The sequence below is a fragment of the Antechinus flavipes genome, chromosome 4, assembly GCF_016432865.1.
Source record: "Antechinus flavipes isolate AdamAnt ecotype Samford, QLD, Australia chromosome 4, AdamAnt_v2, whole genome shotgun sequence".
NCBI classification, from domain to species: domain Eukaryota; kingdom Metazoa; phylum Chordata; class Mammalia; order Dasyuromorphia; family Dasyuridae; genus Antechinus; species Antechinus flavipes.
Window position 1 is genome coordinate 387,228,083 of NC_067401.1, and position 21,314 is coordinate 387,249,396.

Genomic DNA, 21,314 nt, shown 5'->3' on the forward strand with positions numbered 1-21,314 from the left:
ATAAGTGCGATTAAGTGCTTACTAAAGGCTATCACAATGCTAAATCGTGGGGATACAAATAAAACCTAGCCCTTTCCTGGTCCCACGGGGCTCACAGGCTAGTGGAGAAGACACCTCCTAAAGGGATGCTGGAGAGATGGTGGGGGACCTGTCCTTGACAGATGGTGTAGAGATGACGGGAAAGGAAGTCCTGGGAGGGAGCAGGGTAAGGGGCGAGTTCACCTAGCAGAACTAGGGAGTCTAGGGACAGAGTCCAAAGTTCAGTTGGGAGGGCTGAGAGGAAAAAGGATTCAGCAAGACAGATGAAATGGCTGGATAAGGGGATGTAATGGTTGATTCATAAAGAGCAAAAGAACTAAAATAATGTTAAAGGTATCTCTGAAAAGGAGTCAGATGATAAAATGGTAATGAGCAATCTAGTTCCAAAGGACTTCCCTTTGGAAGAGGGGGGGACTGCAAATAAATGCATCTGATCACAAACTAAGCCTCACTATTTTTCTGTTGCAGGGAAGGGTTTGCCTGAGTGGGGGGCTCACCTTAAGGAGAAATGGTTTTGTTGTAAAAGCCAAAGGCAACAAGCCTTTTTTAAAGCTTTTTTTACTGAAAGTGATTGTAACTATGGCTATAGGTCTATAGGTAAGTTTATTAGATAAAGTTATTTAAAAGCTTGTTCAATCCGTCTGGAATTCCTCTCCTCACTCGCAAAGAGCCTTTAAAAAGACTTTTGCTGATATAAATTTGAATCTCCATTTAAAAGTTCTGAGGCCATTAACTCTAGCACAATCTCTCTTGTGCAAGGAGTGGCTGTCTCCAGCCAGGGAAAGCCTAGTGATTGGAGGACGGGGAGGCAGAAAGAGGAGCTGGAGGGAAGGGCATTGGGTTCTTCCACAAACGCTTGTGATGGCTTCCGAGGATGAGGAGCCCAGAGGGCCCCTAACTCGGCATGCACAGATCTTTTAGACCCAGGCACCGTGTTCTTCCCTCGTTTTATTCCTTCCAGTTCTTGGGGGACGGGATAGGAGATGCCCACAAAGTGTAGTCCCCACCAGTTTGCCGGCAGCTGAAGCCCCAAGTGAGCGGTAGGACCGGCCCCGCTGCTCCTCCCAGCAAGGAGCCGCCCCCCAACGGGCTCTGAAGGAAGCAAGCCCGGAGAACTAGGCCGGGCCGCCGCTGCGCTCCTCGGGGCTGAGGGCGCAGAAGAGGGAGCACCTTTTATAAAAAACTTGGCCCTTGCCCCCCCTTCAGTAAGTGTTATTTGCTTATTAATCCCAAGGAGGTACAGGTGGGTAACCACTACTGGGGCACCAATCACTGAGAAATGACAGCCCTTTACTCCCTCAGGGATGGAGTCCAGCTCCCGGCACCAACTTATTGAGTGCTCGGGCCTGTCCTGCCTCTGCCACAAGGGGGAGACATTTCATTCTCCGGATCGCCCCTCTTTTCCAGGAGGAAGGGCTGACATTCGTTTCACAAACCAACACCAATAAAACTAACGGGTCAGACAAGTCAAAATTTGGGCATAAGAAAAAAATGGGGAGAAGGGGAGATGCTGAAGAAGTCAGCCACACCTCCTCACCTGCACCCCTCGCTAAATGACTTCCCCAGCCTTGTGCCCATTTCCCCCGCCTTCTCCCCCCCACATTCCTCAGAGACCCCCTCACTGGGGCCACGAGGCCCGCAGGCTTCCTGGAAGCTCAGGGGTCAGACGGCCTTGTGGGCTCAGAGATAACAGAAAGGCAGCGGCAGCTGGAATGGAGGCCGGCTGCAAGTCTGCAGAGGAGAACTTCTTCCAACAGTCCAGTGACTGATCAGCAGCACCAGGCGGGGTCCGTGTATTTCTTGGCAAATTCTCAGTAATCTGCCGCTACAAATCAGTGCTGCCATTGGTGGGCTGGAGCCCAGGTTCTGCCCAGGGCTGGCTCAGGTCTTCACTGTTGGCAGAAACACAACCACCACTCAGCCTCTCTTCTGGCATGCCATGGGCCCTGTACCCTGGGACCCCATGGCTGGGTCTACGGATAATCCATTTCCAATGAAACTTGACCTTGACTGAGTTTTCAGTTCTTTGACTCTCTAACCCTGATGGCACCCCCTCAATTCCATCTCCGTTGTCATCTCTCTCATCAGCTCCTTTCAATTCAAGAAGCTACCGCTCAGTGTAGGCCCTCACCACCTCTGGGTTTGTCTCACCCCACATCAGGTCATACTGCTGTCTCCATCACAGACCTTCCACACCAATCTTCTGTTGCATTAACTCCAATGGCTCCTTATTATCTCCAGGATCAAATATAAACTCAGCCTTATCCCTACCTCTCTCTATATTACACATTATTCCTCCTTCCCATGATCTACTCAACACATCCCTATTCTGTGCCTTAGCTATGCCACGAAATACATCAGAATATATTCCCACCCTGCTCAGAGAATCTCTTCCTTCAAAATACAGCTCAGGCACTGTCCTCCAATTCTTAACTTGGGGTCCCTGAAATTGACTTTAATATTTTGATAACTACTACAATGTACTTGGTTTCCTTTGAAATATAGCTCGATCATTGAAAAACATTATGGCAAGAAAAGGTCCATAGGCTTCCCTGGATTGCCAGAGGAGTCCATAACACACACAAAAAAATGTGAGCAATTAACTGTTGGCTGGTTGAGAGTCTTCCTTTTCCAGTATTACACTTCACTTTTCCAACTTACTTGTCTTAATTCTCTACTAAAAGTGTAAGCCCTCTGAGGAGGGCTAGTTGAGTATTTCAGAAGGCATTTAATATTTAACTGAATATTCCAACCCCTGGTAACTGTACCCCACTTATTAGCAAAACAGAAATCCTAGTAACTTGAAGGAAATTGCAGTTAAGTCCCTAGATTTTAAATGTCCTAAAGTGGCATGTGGGGGCCAAGATGAAAAGAATGAGACTATGCCTGGTGCTAATAATTCATTAAGCCACAGATAGGTATTGCAGTGGGGAAAGCTCTGGACCTAGAATCAGGAAGACCTGAATTCAAATCCAGTTGTCAACAGATATTTAATAGGCGTTTGACCCTGACAAAGTCTTATAACCCCTTTGCCTTAAGTTTCTTCAAGAATAAAATGGGTAACTACAGCATTTACCTTGAAAAAATGTTCACAAAGTACTCTGGTGGACAGCAAGCCCTTAGCAGTGTACTGAGCATTTGTGCACATGCACTTTGTTGGTAGGTTTCATTTCTTTCTTATATCCTTTTTCACATCCATGTATGAGTTTCCCTGTCTCCCTATATAATACTGAGTTTGGAGTAACACACACACTCTCCCCTGGCCAAACAGCAGCTTCCATATTTTTCATCTAAAAATTTTATTTAAAATACTGAACCTGAAAAATAGTCAAGCTGCCAACCCTTTGCCCAGCACCTGAAGAGTCAGCACAACACTCTCTCTTCTTCCTATGTCAGATCAAGGGAGAGTGGAAATGCCTTCTCCCCCAACTCATGCCATAACCTGCTGAAAACTGTGGGAAGACTCCCCGTTCCAGAATTCAGCTTTCAGGGAAGTTCCCATGCAGAGCAGAGTCCTGGAATAAAAGACGTCAGCCACGTGGGAAAAACGGAGAATGGGGATACACCATTCTTCTGAAGGTCCATGACACCTAAAGGAGGTAAGGGCCCCAGCCTGGAGCTCTTAACTCTTCGATTCCATGATCTGCCGGACATAATTGACAACATTGCTGTGGAGCTGGGGGGCGGTGGTAGAAAAGGTCTCTTTGGCTAGGAGGCGGGCTGCCTCACTGCCACTCATCATGGCATGGTACAGTGGAAGGGTATACTTCTGTTTTCCCTGTAGTGAGCAAAAACATGACCCAAGTAGTCAGATACTATAAACTTTTCACCCCTTCAACCCAACCTTCCTGCTGCAGACTTGTGTCCTGTCCCAAGAGACACATGCACAATACGCAGGAGATAAGAATATTAGCAAGAGTGGCTGTCATCTGGCCTACTGGTCACCAAATACACCAATTCTAACATTCTCTAGGGCTCAATCCAACCCATTAGATCATTAAACAAGAAGATACAAATTGGAGTAGGGAAGAAGGACCCAGATACAATAGAACTCCACTTCTAGACAATTATCTATTAAGTTGGTAGTTAGATATGAACACTCCATGAAATAAAGTTGGTTCTCTTTAATGTCTGGTTTTAATCAAGTGGGAAAATATTTACAAGTTAAAGCATACCTTTGTCCTAAATATGGGGTAATCAATACATAATTTAGTAAAATTCTGTTTTGAAGAAAACTTAAATAGTCAGTGAGTCCTCCCTTTAGGTCCACACAGATGTCCAGCTCCCTGGCTCAGTTGGATGAATGAGGGAATCAGACTCCTCTCTTCTGACAAACCTTTTTTCTTCCATCTGGAATCTGAAGACTGTTACTCTCAGAGCCCCTGGGCTTTCAGTCCCTGTGGTTCTCCAGATAGGATGATCTTGTCCCTAGTCTTAGGTGACCTCCAACCAGTGTTTCCCCAGGGAGTGAAGACCTATAATTTTAACTGTTATCTTTTGGTCTTCAGCTCTCTTCTCTGTGGGTTTTTCCCTAGAGGCAGTCCATACATAATCTGTCCTTCCCAATCAAAGTTCAGTAAGCCCTGACCATTTCCCTCCCCCCAGTCTCTATCAACTGATTTGTAAAGAACTACAGGAGTCCATAAACTCCCTTCTTTTTCTTCCAGGAATTTCCTGAGTTTTATTTAATAATAGCTAATATCACTTAATAATAAATCCTGTTAATTAGCCATGCCCTCCAGGACATCATCTTTTACAGGAAGACTACATCCTAGTCTTCCTCAGACCAATAGGATGCTAACCCTTCACTTTAAGGTAAACTATAGGATTGCCTCAGATGTTTTTGGGCAACAGAAGCAGAGGCCACTGTAGGGAAGAGCTCCTGAGAACTCACCTGACTCTGTAGGAAATCCTGTACTTTCTTGAAATCTGCCTGGTGGTCATTTTTGATGACAATTTGGCTCCAACGTAAGCGCAGCTCTGCATTTCGGGCATTTGAGATCTTGGGGTATGTCTCTCCCATTTGTTTCACATTCCCTAGAAAGAAGATAGGGGATGTGAGAATTGTAAGTCACTTGAGCATAAGATATCAGCTCTGAAAAACTGCAAAGAAATTTCTCCAGATATTCTGAAACTGATCTCAAGCCTTCTAAGAAAATACCTAGAGACAGACCAAGTGAGTCATCAGCACAGCCACCATTTGATTATGTGTATCCCTTAAGTAAAAACAATACTTTCTTTTTGTCTTTCATATTCAATTTCATTGAAAAGAATTAAGTTGAGATACAAAAGGGAAAATGAAAAAGACACTGCCTTTAATAAGCTTATCTTCTATTCAATTGCACAAACAAAAACAATATTTGCACAAATATAAAAACAAATTAAATTTGAGGAAGCAAAGAGAATAACTGGAGATTAAAAAAAAGACTTTGAGCACACAAATGAACAGAAGCTAGTGATTTCAAGAAGCAGTGATCAGAAAAGACAAGAAGTGACATGTGGCAGTTACGTCAAAGAGCCTTGATGACCATCTCTCCTTACCTACCAATAGTGAAAAATCCATGGCTTTAAGCCCAAGAACCCTACAACCTCAGCTTGGTCCTTGTAGTTATGGGAAGGGGAAGGAAGAAGAGAGAAAGACTGGACTTTTCATCTCTTTGGCATCTACCGTTAAAAAAGACCTAAGAATTCTTGCCACAAAATCCTTGATACCATTACATGAGAAACCAAAATGATTTTGCTGTCAGAAATGACAATAAAGAAGATGCATTATTCTCTACTTCCTTTTTTTATACCTGAAGAATCATAGAGTCTTTCCATCTGACATGACTCTAAAACCACTCTTTCTGTGATATAATGTGAGTCCCTTAAAAAGCAAGGACCATCATGTTTTTCTTTTTGAATCCCCTTCATAAAGCTCTTTACACAGTAAGAAATTAGTACATTCTATTGCATTCATCCATTCCTAGAGCAAAGCTTGTGTAATGGCAGATGGGGGAGATGGGCATATGAACTGCATGAAGGGGAATGATGTGCAGATGAATCTGAGAAGAAAGATGGAGTCAGATTGTGGAAGACCTAAAAACTTTGGTGAGAAGTTGGTACTTTATCCTAGAGACAACAGTGATCTGTAGAGAACCAACTGTTAAGTCCATGTAATCTTATGAACTCACTGACAGGAGAAGCTGGTAGTCTACTATGTCAAAAGATCAAGTAGAATGAGTATTGAGAAAAGGCTAAGATTTAGTAGTTAAGAAATCACTGGTAAGCTTAGAGAAAACTTTTAGTCAAGTGGTAGGGTCAGATACCATATTGTTAAATCCAGAGAAGGAAGTAGGAGAAGAGAAGGGGACAAAAGGACTTTCCCAAGGAACTTGGTTGTAAAAATAGGAAGAAGAACAGGATAACAGCTTGAGGGGAGGCAGGATTAAGTTTTTTTTTTTTTTTAAGGACAAGGAAAACTTGTGCATGTTTGTAGACAATAAGAAGGAACTAAATGACAAAGTAGAGATCAAAGATGAGAGTGAATGATTAAGGGGACAATCCCCTAGAGGGGATGGAAAGAATGTGGATCAAGGTCACAAGTATAGGAGTTAAATCTCTTTGCCAAAGACTACAACAAAAGAGCTGAGACTGAGACATAGAAATAGGGGAAATAAAGGAACTCATGGCAGATGGCCACTATTTTAAAAGGAGGTGATATTTTCCATTAAGAGAAAATAGGTACAAAGGGATTTGGAATAGCCATTGTCAGTCAAATAACAGAGAATCAATCAAGAGAATAAAAGGGTTACTAGGCAATAGTGAGAGCCCACTTGAGATTTGGCGAAAATCTCTAGTGGACCTAGTCACACATTCCTGATCGGTTCACTCACATTCAGGGAATAAGAAAACTGGATGGCAGGGGATGATCCAAGCTAATTATATGATTGTATATGATCAATGACAAGACAAAGGGCAGAAAGTATTCAAGGAAAGAGGTTAATGGATCGGTAAGAATGTGAAGGGAATGAGGTTAGAGCAGAGATGATATGCTGGGAGAACAAAGAAAGGTATGGGGAATAGAAGTCATGGTGAGAATAAAGACAAGATTTAAAAAGAATGAGGAAGAGTAAGAGATGGAATAGGAAATTAAAATGAAAAAAGGAATCTCAAAATCCAAAGTCATAGAGATAATAGTAATGGTAAAATAAACAATAAGAAGAGTTAAGATGTATCCAATCCCTATGAACTGAAGTGAAAATATAGGGCATGAGAATTGAGGAACCTGATAACCTGATATTAAAGAGTATGCAAAAGAATAGTAACATATATTGAGTTTCTAGTAAAGCAAGGGTTTGGGTTTGAGAATACTGTGGAAACTAAGCACTGAGCTCTAAGAAATGAAAGAGACTGCCCTAGGACTAGAAAGAAAAACCTATCCAGGAATGAATCTCAAGACAAGGAGTTTCTAGACCAACGTGTCAGGCATATGAAAAAGATCATTCTGAGAATAGCCAAAGAGACTTGAGACAAGGGTGACGTGGAAATTGGGAAGAATCCTAGGATGAAGGGAAGTTTGTTAACATTGGGAATTCCATGGGACACAATCAAACAGGAAGGTAGAGGAGGATGTTGACTGTGGAGGGATAAAGGTAGGTTGATAAGAGTAAGAAAACACAGGGAGGAATTGGAAGAATAAAGGACCAACCAGCAGCAACTTTGAGACACATGGAAAAGGGGAGCAGGAACTTGTAGAAAAAAAAAATCACCAGTTGACTGAGAACCCTGATCTTAGAGTCTCTTAATGACTAACCCTAGTATCAGTGTAGGGGCATCAGCATCAGCTTCCAAGGATGGTCACAAAGGAGCTATCTGTCTGGGTATCTGGTGCAGTAAATATTCTGGTCCCTAAGCTGCAGCCTCTTTCCAAGATGGAGAATGAGGCATACTCACAAAATACTCTGTACATGGAACAAACTTAACAGTCCCTAACCTCTAAAACATCAATTACAGGTCTTGTACCACTGGAGCTTTAAAGCTCAGAATCTGACAGATCTGCTCAGAATTTCAAATGGCCATGATCCCTTTTGGAAAAGAACCTCTATTAACTGGGACAGTTGGTCAGATCCAAAGTCTGACCTTTATTTCCTCCTCCCTCCAGGCAATTGGGGCTAAGTGACTTGCCCAAGGTTACACAGCTAGGAAGTGTTAAGTGTCTGAGGGCAGATTTCAGCTCAGGTTCTCCTGACTTCAAGGCTGGTGCTCTATCCACTGTGCCACCTAGCTGCCCCTAGTGTGACCTTTATAAGGGTCCCTCTACTAAATTCTTCTGAATCTGAACTCCAACCAAATTACTACAAGTAAGTTAATGCTGCTACTCAGCTTGCTACTCTACCCATCTGTCAAATTCTTTGCCCCCCCCAAAAAAAAAATTCATTCGTGATCTCATATTTTATATAACTATTTCAAATTGCTTTCAAAAACTAAAAACAACCCATTTCTACACACTTGCACTCAACCTTAGCATTTATATATTTGCATAATGCTCATGTTTTATGATTTTGTTTTATTGTAAGTACTAGTGTCTGTTTGCCAAGTGTCATAAATTGATTATAACTCCTTTCTCCAAACTCCTCTGCATTAGAAAGCATAGAATTCTGAACTATGGGATCACTGTGGTGACTAAACAACTTGTTTTCCTTGGACTTACCAGGAGGTAGAGGGGATTTCTGTAGGATCTTATCTAGGAAATAGACTAATTGGTAGGTCTTCCAGGTAGAGATATCCACAGCAGCAATAGCTCCTAGGTCTAGATTCTCAGCAGTCCAAAGCTGGGCCAGCTCCTCCGCAGGCTTCATAAGCGAGTCACCAGGGGAGAGGTCAGGTAGATATGGGGGCCATCCTGGTGTGTTCAACCATCTATCAAATTCAAAGCCTGTATGGTGGGGGTAAGAGTAAAGTATTGGCAAGAGTTCCAGTCATTTTCATCAAAGCTCCAATTCCCGTTATGCCTAATAGCAAGCTTCCCCTAGCCACCCCCTGTACTCTCCAAACCCTGGTCTCAAGCTTGAGTTGATTCCAAACTCTCACTTCATCAACTACATGGCAACTGCCCATCACCCCTGCGCTTTCATGCGGTGTTGGATCAGACCTTACAATATGTAGTATCCGGGATGACTCTCTGGAGGACCTAGGACCAGCCTTGATCTTAGCGCAGGAGGCAGAGAGCCACCAGGAGGATGGTCAAAATGGAATGTCTTATTTCCAGTCCTCTCAGAACTTAAATACCTTGGTATGATTACATCATTACAGCATACTAAATATGTGTGAACTAGAGAACCATTATATCACCACACTAAATATGTGAATACTAGAGAACCATCATCTCATCAATTCCACTGAGTTAACACTTTATTGTAAGTATCCTTGCTTCAAGTATACTTCTCCAGAGTTCCGGCCCTCTACAACACCACCCTCTGCAGCCAGAAGATTTTGCTTTGGAGGAGTAGCTACGTGATCATGGTCCCTCTGGCTCCTATACAGTCTCAGTATCCTGAAATGTGGGGTCTCACACCTGACTAGCCACTGTGGGACCTGACAAAAGTAGTGGCAAGAGAGAAGGAGATTGTTTTCCCACTGCACAATCCCAGTTCATTAAAGTCCCACCATAGATAGGAGGGTGGGGATGGGGATATATTTTTAAGGGTCAGGAATCTCAATCATGATGGCAACAGCCTAAATTCTCTCCCCTTAAGGTAGAAACATTTCCAGGTGAGCCACAATAGACACTGGCATATCCTTTTGCACAGAAGCTGTTTTATGAGAGTTAATTTCCTTTCAACTTCAAGGTTCAAAACTATTGCTAGGGAAACAGTTACTTAAGCTTTAGCACGAGCATCAGAGTCAAGATCCTGTTCACATGTACCCAAGTGCTAGAAAGGAAAGTGACCAAGAGAAAAGAAACAGGAACAAACCATGCATCATGGCCCAAAATAAAATCAAGGGAGGTCATTAGGGCCCAAGTAAAGCCCTGGAGTTTTATTTGCTGAAATGCCACTTAAAAGATAACTTTTACTCATTTGCTTTTCCCTGGTTTTTCCAAATGAAAATAATAATTCTCTTTCCCTGTCCTGATTTCCCAGGGATCTGTGGGCAACGGCCTTACCTGGTATAGAATCTACTCTCTTCTTTTTCAGTTCAGGGAAATATTCCAAGTAGAATTCTAGAAAATCATCAGCCAAGATGCTTTGGAATTTGAATTCATTGACATAGGCCTGTAACAAGAGAAATGTTTGATCAGTTAGGATCACTGGATGCCTCTAGGGAGTGGTCACTAGGTATGAGCCCACCCTGAACATTTTGCCATATCTCTAACTCCTCCTTTATTCAAACTGCCCCATCTACATGTTCCTCTTCTTTTTTCTTCTCCATCATGGGTAAACTATACCTTAAGGAAGTTGTCAAACTTGTCCTGGTCTCCTACCAGGTGGGCCAGGTAAGAGACAAAGCAGAATCCTTTCTCATAAGGGGTTTCATTGTAGGTATCATCAGGATCAACACCTGGTAGAAGAGGAGTATGCAAGGCTTGAATTATTTATCACCATAACCCCTCAATTCTATATTTTCCAAACCAAGCAGATTAAAATATAGTTCGTCCTACAGAACATGATCAAGAGGTTCTCCCAGACTATTTATTTCAGCCCATAGCAATTCTTTTAAAGAAGTGATATGCTTTAAAAAACGATTCTGAGAAGGGAGCTACTTCACAAAAAAGGTTTCAAGAATTTGGCTACAAAGGAGTCCTTATAGGACCACTAACCACAGAAAACTCTAACCGACAGTACACAAACCAACATACCTTCCACAGAAACTGCAGGTGCTCTTATCCCTATAAAATTATTTACTAAAAATGAAAAAATTTGGAAAGTGACAAAGGACACATTATAAATTCTCTGGGATTTGGGTCAACTCCCTATCCACCCAACTATTTTTAGGAAAACATATCTTTTAATCTACTCTAGGCTATGATAAGATTTCATGCAATTCCACAGACAAACATGACCAAAAAAAAAAAGATTTTGACTACAGCAAAAAGTATTCATTTCCTAATTTTAAGTAGCATTATACCAAACTTGCAGAAAGTCTCCTTTCTGTTGATCTTCAGAGCAAGGCAGAACCAAGTATTATCTGTCCTGGTTGCGATTCTTCTCCTGGCCCTACTTCAAGTAGGCTTCACTTCATTTCTAACTCCCCAGACCTCATCCTCACTCCACTTCTAAACCATGTTCATATCAATTCTGCCATTGTTCCTGGCCTACTTACACTTGTCTAAAAATTTCCCAAAATTTAGAGTGTTCCTCTCTGGCCACCCCTTCCTTTTTGGTGGGGCAGGACTTCCTTGACTTTTATTTTTATGTCCACAGGACTTGTAAAGTGCTAAGTGCTTAATAAATGCTTTTAACTTCATCCTTTCATCCAGATGAAATGGTTCAAGAACAGTCCTCCTCCAAAGAAGGTAAGGCCCTTCCCTCCCCCCCAAAGCCATTACAAAAGCTGGGCTATAAAGCCTAGGTCCCCAAGAGATTACCCAGAGGTGCCTTCTTTCTGACCTGGCTCAATCTTTACTCGAAGTTTGTTCAGCGGGTGGTCCTCTCCAGTGATGTCCATGTGCTGCCGAAGGAGTGCCCTCCCTGTGGCAGCTTCCAGGCAGGTATAAGCAGCACCTGGAAAAAAAGAAAGTTGCATCAGGTTTCACAAATGCTGTCTATGACCCATCATGAAATTAGCTGGCTCTACACATGCTTGGGTTATGTGGCCCAAGGAGTCTAAGGAACACTAGTTCAAGGGATCTCTGGCTCATTTAGGCCTCCAATGCTCCCCTGAAAATGAGCATGTGATTCTAGCTTCTGGAAGAATAGCATCATGCTTTAAGTCAAGTTACTGATCACTCATTAGTTTTATTGAGATTCATTTCCAGGTCTCAGTTAAACTCTAAGGGCCCTTTCAATTCTGAGATTCTCTGATAGAGTGTCCTGATAGAGTATCAAATCATTACAAATTACTTTATACTGTCAGCAGCTCAGACAAGATCTCATTCAGAAGAGTGCATCGACTGTCCTCCAATGACCAAGAAATAATATTGGAAAATTGTCTCAAAGTTTACAGCTTTGAGTCTCTGGTTAACTGCTAACACACATAATTAGACATAAAATAGCAATGGCCCTATGCTGAGCTAACAGATACAAAATAAATGTTTATACTGAGTATCTTTAAATCTATACTATGTTTTTACACACTCTTGTTATTTTCCCCATTAGAATGTATGCTTCTTATGAGAAGAGATTGTTTCATTTTGGGTATTTCTAGGAGGTATTAATATACATTTGACATTTATATGAAGTCACATTAAAAAGTGTCTCTCATGATGTCTTTATACAGTGACTCTTGATCCTGGTTCTGCTCATTTTGTATCTTCAGTGCCTTGCACGGTGCCTGGCACATAGTAAGCACTTACTGAGAGTCAGGAGTTTAGTTAAGACATAGTCACTTATTCTTATAAGGTTTATAGCCTCGGAGAGGGACAACACTGCAATACTGAGATAATTTTGAGTTAGAAATGTACAAAATAAATGGCTATGAGGTCCCATGAGAAGACTGTTACTGAGCAGGGAAAATTCTTCTCTGACCCATATCTGATACCTCCTTTTCCTTCCTTAATTTCCCCAGGTTTAATACTATTTCTCTCTCAAATTTTCCAGAAGCATCACATTCCTATCACTTTCTACATTGTATTTTACTTAGCTGTGTGTATGTGATGTCCTTTGTCCCCAAACAGATTATAAATTTCTTAAAAAGGAAGCAGCACCTTTATTTCCTCTCTGCATTTCCCTAGCCCCAATGTCTTGCATATAGTAGGCATTTACTAAGTGTCTGTGGGTAGAACAAAGATCACTTTTGCTTTTGCTGGCCTCTAAGGCTGAACAAACATGGCACTGGGAGGCTGGCTCACCAAAGAGGATGGTGGAGATTCTCCTTTGAGCATACATAGTGAAACCCTCATTTAGCCAGAACTCGCCCCAGTTGGCGTTGGTGACCAGATTTCCAAACCAGCTGTGAGAGATCTCGTGGATGATAACGTCTGCCAGGGACCGGTCCCCAGCCAACAGACAGGGAGTAACGAAAGTCAGGCAGGGGTTCTCCATGCCCCCAAAGGGAAAAGAGGGCGGCATGAAGAGCAAGTCATATCTGTAAAAAGAAGAGAGAGGTTACAAAGAGGCCTTGGCTCCTCCAACAAGCTGTGTTCTATTCTACTGAGAAAAACATGTCACATGCTTCAAGAAGACGTGACCGGGTGCCTTAATATGTAGCATGTGACCTAGTGAGCCCAGAAGTGGGGCTGAGAACAGAATGCTGGAGGTCTCCTAGGTACAGAGTCCTCCCACCTTTTTTTCTTTGCTGGACCTTGCATTCACCTCAGAGGGGAAACTGGTTCTGCGGCTCCCTTCTAGTGTCAAAGGCAGGCAGACATAAGGTTTTTAAAGTCAAATCAATGAACCCTCTAATTAGCAGGGATTGGATTCTGAAGCTACCAGAGGAAAAAATGGATTTGGGTTGACTATAGCATTTTTTTCAGACAGGGAGGATAGAAGAGATAAAATTTGAGGGGAGAGCATGATGGAGGAAGGAACAGAGAAGCCACAAAAATGTTTATCAGGAGTATGGGTAAAAAGGGTAACGAGACACTCAGCTTGAAACAAAGATGTTAGAGCCAATGTGACACTGCACCTTCCCCAAACATAGGGTCCAAAAAGTTTTTCTCCTGTTGCCAGAAATTCCTCTATCACACCATTGTACTCGTCCTTGGCAGCTTCAATCAAGCAAGGCTCAGCCCACACGCGACTCCTAATGAGAGAAGAGCACACAAACCAGCTGTCAAGGCAACCTCCTCCAAAAGTCCTTAGAGAATCAGGTCAATAATTTAATTGTGGACGAATATGCTACAGGATCTCATCAGTGACAGCAAGAGGGGGAAGGGGCTACCAGCATGGGCTGGAACTATTACCAGCATCTAGGTGGCAGAGAAGCCAGCAGAGCACGACCAAGTACACCACCAAAGCACAAATCGGACTCAGAGATGCAGCCAGGTCCCAAACCCACAGGGCCCAATTCAGAAGAGCCATGACTTTAGGACAGGTGTTTAATGCATAGAGTGGCTATTCCACCAAGGTAGCAATTCTGGATTGAGGAAGGGTAAGAAATGAGGAAGGGCAAGGATAGAAGAAAAACTAAGGAGCAAGCAGGATGAGGGAACAACAGTCACAAAACCACCCCATTTGTTCCTCTCCAAACCCTATGGTGGTAGCAAGAAAGAGAATTTCAGACTTACATGAACTGATGTTAAATGAAATGAGCAGAACCAAGAGATCATTATATACGGCAACAACAAGATTATATGATCAATTCTGATATACGTGGCCCTCTTGAACAATGTGATGATTCAAACTAGTTCCAATTGTTCAATGATGAAGAGAGCCAGCCACACTCAGAGAAAGAATGGCGGGAACTGAGTGTGGACCACAACATAGCATTTTTACACTTTTTGTTGATGTTTGTTAGCATTTTGTTTTCTTTCTCAGATTTTTTTTTCCTTCTTGATCCAATTTTTTTTTTTTTTTTGTGCAGCAAGATAACTGCATAAATATGTATACATATATTGGATTTAACATATATTTTAACATATTTAACATGTATTGAATGACCTTCCATCTAAGGGAGAGGGTTGGGGGAAGGAGAGGAAAACTTGGAACAGCAAGTTTTGCAAGGGCCAATGTTGAAAAATTATCCATGCATGTTTTGTAAATAAACAACTTAAGTAAAATTAAAAAATAATAATAATGAAAAAGAAAGAATCTTGGTCCACCATCAGCTAATTTTCAAATGTTGCCCTGAACACACCTGGCTTCAGGATTTGGGGATTCCAAGGCATCTTTTCCCCAAGACAGGTTAATGCTTTAGGAAATAAATTCAGGGTTTCAAGTTGCACTGATAGTTAACAATAGAAATAATATATGGACTACCAAATTACCAGCTTAGTTTGCATATGTTGCACAAAGCAACCCTATTGTACTTCAGTTTGTCTGCAGCTGAAAGAATCAGAGATTGAACAAAGCACTTCCTAGGTAGAGGACAAAACTTTTGTGCATCAAAGGAAAGGCTTGAAATTGTGCTGCCTGTCATATATTTTCTTGTCCCTAGGGCTTCAAACCTAATAAAATCAGCGTTGAGATTCATTACAGAATAAGTACCTCTTAAAAAGGGGAGGGGGGGGAGAAGCAGCTAAGTGGTGCAGTGGACAGAGTACCAGCTCTGAAGTCAGGAGGACCTGAGTTTAAATCTAGTCTCAGACACTTAACATTTCCTAGCTGAGTGAACCTGGGCAAGTCACTTAACCCCAATTGCCTTACTCCCCCCCCCCTCCCCTCCCCCCCCCACCAAAAAAGGCAGTTATTTGGGCATTTATATTTTACTGTCCCTCCTTCCCAAAATGGCCCTTATTGAATTTCAGGTTCTAACCTTGGGTGGGCTTTGTAGCCCAAGTACAAGACCATATACGTTCTTACGCAAGGACAGTATACCCAAATGGTTCTTAGATTTCAATTTCTGAATCCCTCTCCTCCCCCCCCCACCACCACCACTTTCTTTTTAAAGTTTTCAACATTCACTTTTATAAGACTTTTGAGTTTCAAATTTACCTCTCCTCCTCTTCTCCCCAAAACAGCAAGCAATCTGATACGGGTCATAAATGTGCAACCATGTTAAACATATTTCCACATTTGTCATGTTGTAAAAGAAGAAACAAAACAAAACAAAAAAACAATGTACATTCAGATTTCAGAGTTACTTCTCTGAATGTGGATAGCATTTTCCATCATGAATCCTTAAGAATTGTCTTAGATCTTTGTATTGCTGAGAAGAGCTAAAGTCTATCATAGTTGATCATTGCACAGTGTTATTACTATGCAGCATGTTCTTGTGGTTCTATTCATTTCACTCAGTATTAGAATCTCTTCTAACAATGCTTTTCATCCAGACCTTTGTCCATGTCCTGCCAAAAGTTCAACACAGGGAGTCCATCCAACATGCTTGGGGAAGGTGGGGGAGCTTCCTTCCTTCCTCTTAACATTTCAAGAATATAGTGGAGCATTTTAGAAACCCAACCACCTTGTCATATGACCAAACCATCTCTTCCTATCATAAAATGTCTTAAAAACATCTTTTATTCCTTTTCTTTGAAGTTCCTCAGTGATAATAGGAAGTTGTAGCCTATCCATATCACAGGACACTACCTTCTGACTAATATTCAGTTAATAAAATTCTCATTGAATTGTAGTTTTAAAAAATTTCTGGTCTTAAATATCAACCAAAATGATCACTTATATAAACACTTTTCTATAAATGGGAAAATGGAATTATAGATGAAATTACAAATCACCATTATGTGATGCTTGCTTTTCTTTTTTAAAGTATATAATAAATCCAATACATAATTTGGTTTCTTTTGGTCCTCCTTCAGTTCTCTTCTGTGTATTTAAAAAAAAAAAATGCTTCAATGATGTCTCTTTTTTCTTTTTCTTTTCTTTTCTGATCATCTCTCCTTGTCTGTCCTAACTTAATATCCATTCAAAGAAAAAGAAAACCAAAATCCTTGAAATATGCACATTTTTGCTTGCTGAATTAAAGTGTTCCTAGGACATTTGTAATAAAAAGTTTCAAAAAATTGGGATAACCTAGTCAAATTAGATACTTAATCACTAATGATTTATCACAATGTTCTACTCTGCCAGAGGCTTCTTTTCTTTTTGAGTAAAAGGCATATCCAACCAGAATCTTAGGATATATCTGTGGCCATGAAACCAAAGTATCTAGCCTAGTAAGAAGAGGATTCCCCACATCCACTTGGGAAAAGCTAGGCTATCATCACTAGTTAAACTGGATTCTATAATGGATTCTAGTGTTGTCATTTATTACACACATAAAATTAACAGTAAGTAATGAATCAGAGATGTTTCTGATAGATGGTAAGGGAATAAAAAAAGGGGATTTCCCATAACAGGTCCTTCCAAACAACCTAAGAGTGGATTCTCTGAAATGACACACACCTCCTCATTCTTGGATTACAGGTTTCCCAACTATTGGCCTTTGAATGGGTGGGACAAACTATTTTTCTATATCAAGTGGCTCTGATTCTGAACTGGTTTATTAGAAGCTGAGTAAAATGAAGTCACTATCTATCATTCCACATTACATCTTTGGAATTGAGATTTATGCAACACCTTATCAGATTGAGATTTAAGGTTGATAATGAATACCAAGCTTACCCAAGAAAATCCTCCCAGAAGCTAAAAGCCATGGCCCAAGATAAAAGAAAGAATTACAGCTAGGAAGACTATTATCGTTCTACACCCAACTTTTGCTCCATTCCAGTAAGAGGAGAAATGGGAAAAAATGTTACTAGCAAAATCTGAACTCTTGACTTTAATAAATTCTCAAAGAAACTTTACAAATTTTATTCTACCAAATCTAACTAACTATATAGAGAGCCCTTTGTACTGAGGATTTGGGTCCATGTACAATGTTTTTTTCTTTGAAAGAAGTACAAAGAAAGTCTTAACTTTCTCTTACCTTTCTCCAAAAAGCAAAATTCATTGCTCAAATGGCAGTCATTTTCTCCTAAACTACCCAGAATCAAAGTAGCTCAATCTTGAAAGATGTCTACCTCACCCATTGGAAGCAACAAGCAAAGGATGCAAAAAACAATGAAAATAGAATAGAATTACAGAAACTTTGAGACACATATGGTCATATTGTGAGGGAGGGAGATTCAGAGGGCAAAGGATTTAATGAGCCAAATTGATACATGAAACTTCTGAATGAGGTATAATACCCACTTGCCTACTTTATAGCATGGGCAGCATATTCTCAAATCCAAATATTAATGGAACTAGAGGGAAAGTACTAGAAGGAACACAGTTCTACTGGTTTTCCTTCTAGAAAGAGGAGACCCCATATTGTTCCCCAGAACTACTCCAGTCGAGTCTACCAGTCACCTACAAGCTTATTTACCTCTCTATGTCAGAGGCTGCCTATAAAGTCTCAGTAACCTACCTGGGTCCAACTTCAGCTGAAACCAGATCTCCAACAGCCAAAGCTACCAGATAAGAGGGGATAGGCTGACACATTTGGAAGAAGAACTGATTTGGGCCTCGTTTTTCCCATGTAGTAGCACTCATCACTGCTGTAAAGCCATCTGGTACCTGGCAAAAGAATAAAGGATGGGTTTTTAATTACAGAAAAGTCACAATTTGGAAATTAACCCAGAATAAAGTGAAATTTGGGGACTAAATTTCTGAAATTTAAAGTGAGGGTCACATGCCTTTTTGTTAGAAAGATGTATACACACATAAGCAATAATAATACTAAGAGCTCCTATAGGCCAAAGTTACATTAGACACTCAATATTGGAGCTACCAGTTTAAACATAGTAACATTGCTCTGAAATCACATTATGCCAAACCCAAGAACATTTCTTACCTCAATAAGGGCAGAATATTTGCTTTTCACTGCAGGGGTGTCAAAGCAGGGGAAAAAAGCTCTGTTGAGGACGGCCTGACCCTGTGTATAGACAAAGGGCTTCTTCTTCCCTGCTGTCTGTTCTGGAGTCAGCCAACAAACCTGAGAGAACAAACACATTTTAGGAGGCCTGTCCCCTCTGTGGGCTCTAATAGGAGCACTTTGCAGTCCGAGGGTCAAGTAGAAGAATGCTAGAGAAAAGGAATTTGTTGCCATAATTGTCAAGACTTCCAGGTCAATCAGTGTGATGACATTAAGAACATTCCTCCCAAGTAAATCTATGGAAGTAAATCTACTAGAAACGGAAGAATGAGAAACAATGGAACTCAATAATACAGTTTCAATAAATCAGAAAATATAAGTTCCTAAAGAAGTAACTTCCTGTTTGATAAAAACTGCTGGGAAAACTGGAAAGTAATCTGGTTTACACCAAACATCTTCCTTCATGCTTCACAATACACTTAAAATAAACATGACATTAATATTAAAGATCATACTATAAAAAATAAGAGAAACAGTTCATCTACTATTCACAGTATGGCACAGACTTAGAGAAAATAAAACAATTTAAACTATATGAAACTGAAAAGCTTCTGCAGACAAAATTATTGAACCTAGAATAAGGAAAGTGATTGAATTAGGGGGAAAAGGCCTTGATATCAAATTGATTTACTAAAGGTTTCCCAGATATGAAATTAATAGATACAAACACATATTTATGGTCAATAGCCATTCTTCAATAGATAAGTGAAGACATGAACAAACAGTTCTTAAAAGAACTACAAACAACGAAAAACCATGTGATTGTTCCTAGTCATTTATATATATATATATATAAATCAACAATCCTTAGGCTTCATCTCACACCAATCAAATTAGCACGGATGACAAGAGTGTTGGAGAAGCTGTGGAAGACCGACACAGGAATAATCATTTGGAAAGCAGTTTAGAATTACCAATCATTAAACATTTATTAAGCACTTTAGTATGATTTTCCTTGCCTTACCAGTCTCCCTTTTCTGATAGTCATGTTTTGGATAAGTATTAGTACTTTTTTTTTTTTTTTTTTAACCAAGGTCCTGCACGAAGCTCAATTAATCCCAATTATGAGTGCAGTTATCTGATGCCTCTGAGTCAATTCTAAAGTTTGGGAACAATCAAAAATAGACAAAAGCATTTCAAATAGAGGCGAGACGAAAAATAAGGTACTAAGCCGGACTTTGGCCGGTGTTAATTAAGGCTCCGCAGAATCCGGAAAGCGGCCTTGGGGTGGGGTGCGGCCTGAAGGTGGCCAGAAAGAGGGGCACACACCCTTTCCCGACACTCCACCGCTAAGAAGGCCGCTGGCAGCCAACCCTCGGCTCCGGGGTTAGCGTGGTTCCCGGGGCACATAGGGCGGACTCGGTGAGACAGTGCCGAGTAGGCTAAAATGCCCAGCCAATGAACCAATAAGCATCTGCTACTCGCCAAGCACCGCGCTAAGAGGCAAACATAGACCCAGCCCTCAAGAGACTTTCAATCTAGCGGGGGCGAAGGGATTGGCGGGGGGGAGGGGGGGGATATGCAGCAAATCTATTCAGAGCAAACTAAAAACAGGACATATGGCAATTAGAAGAGGGAATACATCGGCGGATGCCGGCCTGGGGCAGCGGGGTCCCAGGGAGGGGGAGGGCGTGGCGGCAGCGGGCAGGAAGTATACGGGGTTAAGGGAGAGGAGGATGGAGAACCTCGCCGCACTCACCCCGGGCCCCTCGCCCACGCGGTAGGTGAGCAGCAGCTGGAAGCGCTCCCCGGGGCGGCAGGGCTGCGGGAAGGCCACGCTCAGTGCCTGGCCGTAGTGGGCAAAGGGGCGCGTGTGGAAGGGCACGGGTTCCTCGGACGGCTCCCCGGAGCCGGGCCGCTCCCGCCGCAAGGCCGCCGCTGTCACCTCGAGGCAGGGGTGCGAGTCTAGGTGCAGCTCGGAAGCGCCCTCGGGCCCCAGGCAGCGCAATTCCAGCGCCGCTGTGCCGCTGAGGCCGCGGCTGCCGGGGCCCGGGCCCGGCGGCCCGAACTCTACCCGCAGTGTCAAATGCAGGTGCAGCAGTTCGAAGGCGCGGAAGTTGGAGGCCGAAGCGACGTCCGGGGCCCGGGCCGAGTGCAGTGGCCGCCGCGCCGCGCAACCCGTCACAGGACCGCTGCACGCCATCACACCAACCGACACACCGGCTGCCTCCAACCGACTGCCCACCTCAGCAGCGGCCGTCGCCACCGCCGCGAGGACGCCGGGGGCGGGACTGCCAACTAAGCCACGCCCCTCAAGCTCGCCGGCTGCCGAGTCACGCCCCCCGCTGGAGCAGCCGCAACCTCGTCTCCTCGGAGCTCAGGCCACGCCTCTGGTGGGCGTGGCTTAATCCAGGAGGCCACGCCCCTCCTTGACTCCTTGTCCTTCCCACACCCGGAAATCTTTATTCTTTGCAGGGGCTGTCTCTCTCTGTCGCCCTTTGTATCCTCATCCCAAGTCTCGCTGGGGTTCCCACTACTTCCCTAAAAAAGTGAAGCTTCTCTCCAGTTCTTCAAGTCCCTTCAAATCACCTGGTCCCTTTGGCTTCAGACGCTAAGGATGAGGTGGCTTCTTGCCACTGCCAAGCCTCCTTGACCCTTTGTCTTCCAGGCAGATTACCCTT

General features: G+C 42.5%; 1 protein-coding gene across 1 annotated transcript; it reads right to left on the bottom strand.

Annotated features, from left to right (window-relative positions):
* Nucleotides 1-3,321: 3,321 nt before the first annotated feature.
* RNPEP (arginyl aminopeptidase) lies at nucleotides 3,322-20,988 on the bottom strand. The gene is made up of 11 exons (XM_051998656.1): nucleotides 20,393-20,988; nucleotides 18,613-18,753; nucleotides 18,187-18,335; nucleotides 13,807-13,923; nucleotides 13,031-13,266; nucleotides 11,631-11,744; nucleotides 10,469-10,581; nucleotides 10,187-10,295; nucleotides 8,732-8,956; nucleotides 4,934-5,076; nucleotides 3,322-3,817 (listed from the first exon to the last, which is right to left on the bottom strand). The coding sequence occupies exons 1-11, from the start codon at nucleotides 20,834-20,836 to the stop codon at nucleotides 3,662-3,664; spliced, it is 1,947 nt and encodes a 648-aa protein (XP_051854616.1). The 5' UTR covers nucleotides 20,837-20,988; the 3' UTR covers nucleotides 3,322-3,661.
* Between the last annotated feature and the right edge of the window lie 326 nt (nucleotides 20,989-21,314).